This window comes from Penaeus chinensis, chromosome 14 (assembly GCF_019202785.1).
Source record: "Penaeus chinensis breed Huanghai No. 1 chromosome 14, ASM1920278v2, whole genome shotgun sequence".
In the NCBI taxonomy this organism is placed as follows: domain Eukaryota; kingdom Metazoa; phylum Arthropoda; class Malacostraca; order Decapoda; family Penaeidae; genus Penaeus; species Penaeus chinensis.
The window spans coordinates 21,970,240-21,980,886 of NC_061832.1; the positions used below are offsets into that span (position 1 = coordinate 21,970,240).

General features: G+C 32.4%; 1 protein-coding gene across 1 annotated transcript in view; it reads right to left on the bottom strand.

Moving 5' to 3' along the window:
• Positions 1 to 1,423: 1,423 nt before the first annotated feature.
• The window catches only part of LOC125032488 (beta-galactosidase-like), a 10,602-nt gene continuing 1,378 nt past the window's right edge, over positions 1,424 to 10,647 (bottom strand). The window contains exons 3-15 of the mRNA XM_047623647.1: positions 10,251 to 10,347; positions 9,934 to 10,100; positions 9,387 to 9,537; positions 8,574 to 8,637; positions 8,225 to 8,322; positions 7,568 to 7,748; positions 5,560 to 5,687; positions 4,910 to 5,003; positions 4,142 to 4,260; positions 3,738 to 3,938; positions 3,300 to 3,497; positions 2,513 to 2,770; positions 1,424 to 2,200 (exon numbers count right to left, since the gene is read on the bottom strand). Coding sequence (XP_047479603.1) covers positions 1,991 to 2,200; positions 2,513 to 2,770; positions 3,300 to 3,497; positions 3,738 to 3,938; positions 4,142 to 4,260; positions 4,910 to 5,003; positions 5,560 to 5,687; positions 7,568 to 7,748; positions 8,225 to 8,322; positions 8,574 to 8,637; positions 9,387 to 9,537; positions 9,934 to 10,100; positions 10,251 to 10,331 — 1,950 coding nt within the window. The 5' untranslated portion in view covers positions 10,332 to 10,347 and the 3' untranslated portion in view covers positions 1,424 to 1,990. The remainder of the gene's footprint in view (positions 2,201 to 2,512; positions 2,771 to 3,299; positions 3,498 to 3,737; positions 3,939 to 4,141; positions 4,261 to 4,909; positions 5,004 to 5,559; positions 5,688 to 7,567; positions 7,749 to 8,224; positions 8,323 to 8,573; positions 8,638 to 9,386; positions 9,538 to 9,933; positions 10,101 to 10,250; positions 10,348 to 10,647) is intronic.

Below are 10,647 nucleotides of genomic sequence, written 5' to 3' on the forward strand. Positions count from 1 at the left end.
CAACAATATTTTGTGATATGTATTGTACAAATATTGAATATAGCCATCTGTAAAACCTTAAAACAACTACCTAAAATATAAATAATATATTTTAAACTACATAAACATACAAATTCAATCCAAAATTTAAGTGAGCAGCTACAATCCTCTTCACATAGACTCAATGAAAAAGGCTGGTAATTTCTAGCTTTGTTGTGGATGTTAACTCCTTATGGAACTGTTCACAGGAATGTCCTATGACTAATATTTATTTATTTATTTAAAAATTTCCTGTCAACATCTAAGGTATTCAAAATATAGGCTTGGGGGCAAAGCCTCCCATGTAAGGAAGTGCTATATGACATCAAAGGTCATATGGCGTTAAGATAAATTAAGAGAAAGAGGTTAGGAATAAGTTAATAATTAGTTATAGGTTAAACAGTACTAGAGGATGGTATGGTAGTGAAAAGGTTAGAGAAGAGAAATTGATGGGGTATAGTATAAGGTAATGGTTATTAGGATGGGAAGGAGGAGGAAGCATTATGATAACATACTATGGCAAAAATGGCAAAATTGCATTTAACAATAAGGATAAGTGGACAGAACAAGGGAAAAGGAAAAGGGAAGGAGGAGAATAAAAGACCATACAAAATTAGATGAGGCGAGGGCTGAGGACCAAGTTAGGGATGATCCCCTACAATGGGCCTCAGTCCCCATCTCCTAAGCCCCCCACAACAACAATAAGCAAGGGAATGGGGGGGGGGGGGGGATCCTATGACTGATAATTTGGTGCATTTTTCTGTGAGTAACACATGAAAATCCAATAATAGTGCATCTGGTTTAGACCAGATCCTTTTTTCACATGATTTATTATTATCTTTTTTTTGTACACGATAAGAAACATCCTTTTCAGAACAGTTCTGAAAGGGTACTTAATCACAATTTAAAGAATGCCATTAAAAGAACTTTATCAATTCAATTAGCTCATATTCATAATCCTCCCATTAAGCTCTATAAATGAAGATTTTAACCCCTAAATGTGTATGGATACCTTAAAATGCATACTGTAGGGTGAATTTCCAACTCCCCTCAAAAAATTCTCAATTTAAAGATCCTATTTTTCCAAATCTTTTGGTAAAAAATAAGTAAAAATATGTTAAAATAAGCGAGATAGAGACATTTCAATGTTACCATAATTTTTCCATTATCCTGGTGAATCACACAGATAATGGGCATTGTGAAACAAAATACTTTTAAGTTAAACAAATTATCAAACTCACTTCACATGAGGTAGTTCAAAGGACTACTATATATTCTTGTATTTAATAATGGTTTACAAAAGATCTTACTGTTAATATAAAAAAAAGCATCACAAAAAGGTTAGTGATCCTGCATATTGCCACAGATAATAATCACAGAACTAACAGGATTCATAATAAATGTATTAAGACTTGTAATATGAGAAGTGTTTATTATGTATAAATATAATCCCTATAAAAAAAAAAAATCTGGCAGTGTAAATTACAAAACCAACACAAACTACAATTCTATGGTAATAATCATACATTAATTACCATCTAAATGATATCTGGAATGTAAAATATTCTAGAGCTATTTCTAGAGGCATTAAAATTGGAATCATCAAAGAAGAAACAGAAATATATTGCTTTTAACATTAATAATTAAACTTTATCTTATTCTTTATCTTTCGTCATTATGACGCAACTTTGCTAACACATCTAATATAAAAGATAACTGTAATATTTGTACCTTACACATTATTTTTCAGTTTATGATAACAAGTATTGGTTTAATAAAAATGTATGTACTATCATTATCTAATCAGTTAAGTTTATACATTTATACATTATCTCTTCTGTTAAAATTGCTTATATTTGTTCAATCATAATGCACAAGTTTAAGTAAAATAAAAATCATATATAACTGTTAGAAAAAAACTTAATATAATTTATTTTCTCCTTGTTTTTCCAATCATTAAGTTCTAAGTAAATCACTTTGGTGTTGGGCCATTAATCACATGAGTGTCTTGCAGCGTGACATAGCACTGGCTGGCAATGCTGCAGGGGGATACCTCAAGTTCCATTACTAGCATCGTGTTGGCGCCCTTCTTCAGGATTCCTCTGGGCACATAGAGCGTCACCTGTGGCCCCACCTCAGGCCAGTATCGACCAAGACAGAAGTTATTCACCCAAACTATTCCCTGAAAGGAGGAATTATACTGAGTAATGATTCAGCACATACAATTTTAAGCTTTAGCATAATCAGTGTTTTCCCTCAATTTATCAAGGTCCATTACTTCCTGAAAATATAAGCCTACTGATACCAAAGTGAACACTCCATTTTCAAACTAAGGTCACAGTTATTCACTTCTTTGGAATGACCAATAAAAATCATCCCACCCACACAGTACAGAGGCAATATAAAAACTGATAGCAGCATCATAATCTAGAAACAATAACTATATTTAACAGCCATTTACAAGAAAGAGCAACTAAGCACACATGGTTCTTACCTTCCCCCAGCCATCCAAACGAAGGAAGGTATCCTGAGGGTGTGAGGAATTATTTGGAACATTAAAGGAACCTTGATAGATAGCCATGCCTCCTCGAGGAGTGCCAGTAAGTTCAGATCTTGATAAGCCAAGGGAAGTGGTCATATCATGGAGCTTTTTGAGTGCAGAGCTCAACCTTGTTATATTAGTCAGTGGTATGGGAGTCATCTTCCATCCTGACAAGTTGTAGCCATTGACTGTCACATTTGTTGTCAGACCCTGCCAATAATAATTTTTGCTAGTATTCCATCTACATACATTAAAGATTTACTTAAAAGGTTATTAAAAGAAATGAACAAATCAGAATTATGATAAACCCAATAAATAAAGAAGAAATGAGATAATCTAATTAATGAGAATACGAAAGAGAAGATATTTCAAATAACAAAAAGGAAAAACTGATGGAGAATATGAGAAAAAAAAAATCAATAATAATTATCAAAAATATCATCATCATGATAGAAGTAAAGTGATTTATTATAAGAATAAAAATATGTATATATGCAGAAAGCTAAAAAAGAAGAAAAGAAATAAGACATTTGAAAAGATGTAAGAAAAAAGGTAATAAAAATATGAGTATCAAAACAGGAAAATGGAATATTTCAAAAGGCAAAGAGAATGCAAGCTGAAAAAAAAAAATCATGACCACAGAGAAATAATATCCATTTGTTTTAATCATATTTCAGTCTTGTTATTCTTCTTCATGTAAATTTATATTCTAAAAACTACAATTTTCTTCTAAACCTGCCTTGAAGTCATTGATCCCGTTGCCAAAGCATATCCTTCCTTGACTTTCGACCACAATTGTGATGGTCTGATTAGGGAGTGCTGACAGAGGCAGATTGAACAGTTGCTGCTCCCTTGATACAATGCCGACAAAGTATGTGTCTACAAATACATACCCACGGTCATGGACATCACTGATGCTTAGTACAGCTGGATCAGCCTGTTTCAGATAAGAAAATACAACTTTTAATTTTCTGTGGATCATAATTCATACTAAATTCCAATTTGATAATTAACACAAAGAAAAGAGAATAAGACCATTCAAATCTATCAATGAAAAGTTTAGTTAATTAAGTAATTGCTTGTTTTTCATTGTCATTATCAAATCAACACAATCCCATTCAAACTGAAAATGTTGTTCTGCATTACCTGCAGGAACTGGACATCATGTAATACTTACAATTCTGAAAGGAAGCACAGTCTCATACATAACTAAGCCATTTGGCATCATCAGCTGTTCAAAAGTGAGGGGCCATTTCTGTGTGACAGACTGAAGAACAGATTTGAACTGGAACATGTTTCCTTGAGGGGCCAATTGCACCTTTCCATAGCTGTATTTTGGTGAGGCAGGAGGCACTGAACCTGATGGAAGGGGTAAGTACTGGAAGAGGAAAGAAGATTCAGAATGTTTAACAATCTTTAAAAAATCACAGATCTAGATGTCTTTTAATACTCATTGATGCAATTTATTTAACTACTCATTCAGCATCTTTTATAAATTAAGCAATTTAAAACTAGTATTCATTCATAATCACACAAAAGTAACTGTCATGACATCAACTTAGCAGCAAATTATGCTCTCACCTTCTTGACAACATTCCTAATGGCGAAATACTTCTCTGTGGGATCCCCAGCCTCAGACAGAGGGGCATCGTAGTCATAGGAAGTTGGGCAGGCTTGATATTTTGATCCCTGATTTGCACCTTGATACAAGAGAATTTTTACATAAGTACCTGAAGTCCATATGGCTTTGCATATAAGACCTTTAATGTATGTAAAATCATCCAATACGTCCCAGAAGTCACAAAATAGTGTTTCTGAACCAAAAACTTATACTTATAAAAACTTAAACTTATAATTCATACTTTTTTCACAATCAGTTAATTCTGCTTGTAAAATGTAAAATTTCTTGAAGAAGACTGGAGAGATACAGATACAGGTTTTATGGGGATACATTATTTCTGCATTAAAAGGATCTGAATATATAATACTATATATTACAAAAATGACAAAAATGTTAATCTTTTTGGTGCAATCTTTTCATGTAATGCACATGAATATACAGTAATATTTACTGAAAAATCTGTAACACTGCACATCACATTAAGTAATTACTAACTATTTTTTATTTTATTCATATAATCTCCAAATAAATGTAATTTGTATGTGTAAGAAGAAGTAACTCATACTATTTTAGCAATTCACTCAAATAAAAAAAAAGCCTCCATACTAATAATATATTCATTACATTACTTTATAAGTAAGGTAGCTTAATATTTAGAGATTTAACACTGATGATGATATAATACACACAATATTTCAATCTCACATAACTTTGTATAAGTCTCTCACCTGCTTTTAAGCCAAATGATGTCCCACCATGAAACATGTACATGTTAACAGATGCATTCAGGGCCAGCATGTCATCTAGCGATTTAGCAACTGTCTGTTTTGTAAAAAGAATGTCTATTACATTTTGTTGCTGAGTATATTTAACTAAAAAACTATAATTAACACAGACTATTTTCCAAGATAATAGCCACACCAAAGATCTGCAAGTATGTGGTTTCCTATTAATCAATAAAAAAATATATATAATTGTGTATATAATTACAGAAGGCATTTAATGAAAAAAATATATTTACTTAACTTGCCATGATTTTATGTAATAGAAAAATATTCATTTTTCATCAGTATTAAAGCAAAATCAGAAACTGCATCACAAGTAGTAAGGTCTGAATTTAAGCATGTTGAGGCACTAGACTAAGATATGGCCAATTTTGTAAGTAGAATTTGTTTTTTAAATAAGGCTGTGTAACAAAGAAAATGTTATTTGTTAATTAGGTGAATTATTACACAAATAAGAATCATGTTAAAGAAACACATAGACAATCCAAAGTTTTTCAGAAGGCCTTTCAACATAATGAGGTCCTAAACTAAAGCCTGTCTAGTTTGTATCTAAACCTGTAAATGGTTCTCACAGTTCTTCCTGTGGCACCCACCTCTGTGTTAACTGTGCTGTGAGGTGCACCCCAGTGGTCAAGCCATCCTGGGTAATATTCCGAGTTCACAAGAGGTCCTCTTGGTTCAAAGAGCCGCATAGCTCCAAATGGCTTTGTGACATCACCTCCTAAATTAGAAAAAGTAATATAGGACAAATATCTAAAAGGTTGTTCTTATTTCATTTCATTATCTATATTTGCCTTTATCTTTGAATAATAATTTTAACCCAAAGCCTGTAGTATTATTTTGTGAAATGTCTGCACACAGACGGCTCTGCAATTGCTTAGCCACAAAGAAGTCAATGAGTAGACCTTGTGACTTTACCTAGTTTCACCTTTCCTTGAATTTGTGGGAATTTTTATTTTATTTTATTACTGCTATCAATATTGATACAGACATTATAATTATTATTACTAACAACAATATTAGATGACAGTAAAACCAAGTGGGCACGCCATGTACATACATGCCATCCCCAGTGGCTATGGGTTAAAATCTTGTCATGCAATTCACTGTCAATTAAATTTTGTTATACCTACTGGTAAATGGTCTGGTCATTAAAAGAGGTACTTGAGCAAATCAAATAAGATAACATTTAAGTCTTCGTCTCTGCATGGCAAATAAAGAATAGTCCAACCAATCTGTATTAACCCAATAGCCCTGGGAAAATGATGTGCTCATTTTTTATTATTTTGCATATAGATGGCTCTGCAAGTGCTTAGCCACAAAGGAGTCAATTAGTATACCTTTCCTTGAATGGCAGGAAAAACATTTTCATTGCTAATACTATGAATATTGATGGTGTTATTTTTATTATAATTATTATAACATTATGATTACTACAATGTTATAGACATTAGTAACTGCAAAATAAGATCACAAAAAATGCTTTCGAAAATTAAGGAAAAGGGTTAACAAGTGAGACAGGCAGTACTCGTAATTGGCTCATTGGTGACTTAGTACAAGTGTAGCCATCTATGTGTAAAACAATTAATAAAGTGGCAAGTATGTACATGCCCTGCCCAAGGGTTTGGGTTAAAATTAAATGAAAATGAAGTAAGGCCAAAACTAAGAAGAATTTGCTATGTACATTTTGTTCATAAGAAAGTCATTCACCAATGCAGTCCCTACAAAGCAAATCTGAAAATGATGTATGTCCCCTTTCAGAAAGGGATCAAAAAAGTTCATAATAATTGAAATACTTCACTCCTGATCCCAAGCTAGAATGGTGAATATTTATCCATATGTCCCCCTTGTATACTGGATTCCAGTATGCAAAGATTGTCAGACTTATCTCATACAGTGTTTGAGGCACACCTAGTTGACATACATGTCATGTCCACCATGATTTTAGTTTATTATTTGTGTTTACTCATAGACTGTGTCATTTTACCCTTTTCCTAGATTTTTGGAAAGATTCATTTTTATTTTTCATTTCTATTAGTAATCTACTAATCTTAGTCTCAATAATGATAAGAATAGAATTGACATTATTAGCATTAGAAAGAACTACTTTTCAAGTAAATTTAAAGAATGAGCCTACCAACTGTTACATGTACCCACGTAAAAAGGTTCAAAGTAAATAATATAACTTATTTCCAAACAATGGTTAAAGACTCTTATCTCATCTACAAAATACTTTACTACAAAGAAATTTTCCATTCAATTAACCAAGAAATAATACACATTTACTATTCTTAATATCTTAATTTTCTGTAATTTGTCACTTTTAGATATTGAGAAATGTGTAATTGAGAAATTTCACCTTCCATGTCGCACACAATAAATGGCAAGAAAGCTAGAAAACAATATTTTGTCTTGTTTAAAACAAGATATAAACTTTGTAATGTTGATATATGACTGAAATCCCTACAATAAGTACCTGTATGTTGTATTTGACCCAGACTAAAGTGAAGGTTTTATGTTACAAATATCAAGTTGACTATTTGAATTGCAGTTCTTTCAGTCGAACATTGTTTACAACAAAGATGCTACAGTGTCTCCTACCTGATCCAAAATCCACAGTGCTGTATACACCAGGTATCTTCCCACATTTCAGATAACCAGTTCCTGAACCATCAGTCGAGAAGAGGAGAACATCGTCACCAAGCCCACTTCTTATCAGATCTCGCATATGAGAAGTGTAAGCAAAGTCACAAGCTCCATAACTGCCATATTCATTTTCAACCTTTAGGATTAAAAAATATATATATCATTATAAACTTTGAACTGAGTATTTTTTCATAACATAACAGAGTAGTCCATTTGTTTTATGTATGAATTATGATTAAAAAAGTGAAAGTGAAAAAAGACCTCTTGGCTGGTAATAAAAGGTGACTTAGTATTTGTTTTTATAGGTATACTTTACTATCAAATTGTCAGTAGAAAATGGAATTGAAACATAAGCATTGTAGTAATACCAAAGTACATATAAAACAGTGTAACTCCGCAATTGGCCCTAATTTTTTTTTTTTTTTTTTTAATTAACTGTGACCCAATAAGCATTTTGGCCATCTAAACACAAAAAATCTCCTGATTTACAGATACAAGGTATTCATGGTCCCAGTGTTCAGTCAAAGTAAAATTTTTATGCGGTTACTTTAAAAATAATAAACTATCCCTATTTATTTCCACTTGGCTTTATTTATAAATTTGAATCCTTACCTGTACCATAATGACAGGTCCTCCATTTTCATAGAGGAGTGGCTTAACCTTTGGTAGTAGAACATTACTATACCAGTCATCCACATACTTTAGGTAAGCTGGTAACAAAGAAAAGAAATTATTCCTTTGAATCTTCAGATAAAGATTCAGTAAAGGTCATATCTCCGTCAAATGAACAGTGACATACTTATTTCTATCCCCAACTTAATTACATCAATAATGCAATAAAAAGATCAAAAATCGATACAAGAGTTGTAACATCAAAGGAAAAAAAGATATGTGATAAGGACTTTCTAAAATTTTAAAATCTTTAATGTTCATTCAAATATTATGTAAATTATCTACTTACAGGGATCAGAAGTCCGAAGTTGCATATTTGGGTTCCTATTGAGTAACCAGTAAGGCAAGCCTCCCTGTGGTAAAAGAAACTAAATTAAAACCATATGCATAATTAGACATAACTGATAAAATAAATAATCCATACTAAAATACTCTCTACTGATAGATGGATAGTAAGTCAATAGATATATAGATGAATACATGGATGAATAAATAAATGTCAAAAGGATACACTAATAGCTAAAAACATAAATGAATATGCAAACAGACAAATGAATGGATAGATGATGGACTGCTAAAATGGATGGACGGATAGATGGAAAGTAGATTGATATATTATTTAACCAATGGAGAGATGAACCATGGATGGAGGAACATACTTTTGTCACTAATATTAAACTTCAAGTCATACTTCATTCCACTATCAGTTTCCCATTCTTTCTAATATTACCATGAATATGATGTTCATTATATGCTACTCTCCAGCCTCTGGGAATGCATGGATAGGACATGCAATTCAAATGATCCACATATCACACTGATTCAGAGAAAATTGTAGATGAAGTGACAGCATAAAAATCTTTTAAGTAAAAAAAAAAAAAAAAAAAAAAATCTGATCTCTCTCTCCCTAATATCAGTTATGTTGCAAACTTTAAATTGCAACTGAATTAAAATTATTAGTCACTTTTCCTGATCTTGAAGTATATCAGTCTATATTTTCAGAGAACATGAAATGAAATTCACACATAAATAACTCCACACTAAATAACTTCATTTCATAAGCATAAAAGCATTCTCAGTTATCTCATATCTCCTAACTTACCATATCTCTCTCAGCATCAATAAATGGTCCAAGGCGTAGGATCACAACTAAATCTTCCTCCTGAGCGGTTTTCAGAAAAGTCTCCAAGTCCAAAATACCAGAAAAGTCATAAATTCCTGGTTCTGGCTCATGGCTTGACCATTCCACATATCTGAAAGGTTTAGTAAGTAATAGTTCATACACTTGTTATAGGCATTAAGTCATTTCCAATGGATACTGAGTTTAAGTTATGTACAATGAAATATATTCATTCATCCATTTACGTTTCCTCATCTGCCATCCATTACTGTTCATTTGCTAAGGTTTATATTTGGAAAATATAATTCCTTGATATAATATTAATCAAATGTAACATAATACTTATATACTGAACAGTTATTAGATCTCTTTCATGAAGGAATAAAAGCACAGAAACTGATCTTCTTGTGTACCACACACAAAGACGACATTATCAGTTACTGGCTCTTGATTTGTAAAAAAAAAGTTACATATTTTTACTTTGTTATCAAAGTAAAATAAACTAAAGCCTGAGGATAATAAATCTTACGTCTGCAGAGCATTAAATCCTGCCATCCTCATTTTCCTCAACCGGTCCTGCCATTCAGAGGGCACGACTCTGAAGTAGTGGATAGAGCCCGACATGTACCGGAAAGGTTCACCATCCTTAAGGAACTGGTCATTTGCATAATCAATTGTAAAACTTCTTGATGCACTCTGGAATTGGAAAGGCAAAGATAAGGTAATGCTTAATGAAGGGGTGTATCTTGAAAGTATCAAATGAAAAAATAAGAAATATACTAAAAATCTTGGCTATAACTTCCATCATACAGTGATCCTAACACAAAAACTGTCATTTAAACATACCTTTTCTTGCAGTCCTACGTTAAACTCGGCGGAGAGAATAAATAGCAGAAGGGCAACTTTTGCTGTAGCCACCCATCCCATCTTGTCGGCCCGTTTTCTGTAATATAAATTTACCTTTCAAAGAAAACGCTTCAACACGGATGTAAACAAAATGCATTTCACAGGTAACATCTTGAATACAAAACCTATTTGTACGTATGTAAGAAGATGCTGTTAAAGTAATTTATACGATTCTTGGACTATGGATACACACTTGAATGTGGCAGTGAAAGAAGATATGGATCCACGGAACTGCAGACTAATTAAACGCTAATACAAAGCACATGACTTTCTACCTAACGAGGGGTCCTCATACGATAACCTCCTATACAATAACACCAAATCCTATAATCGGAAG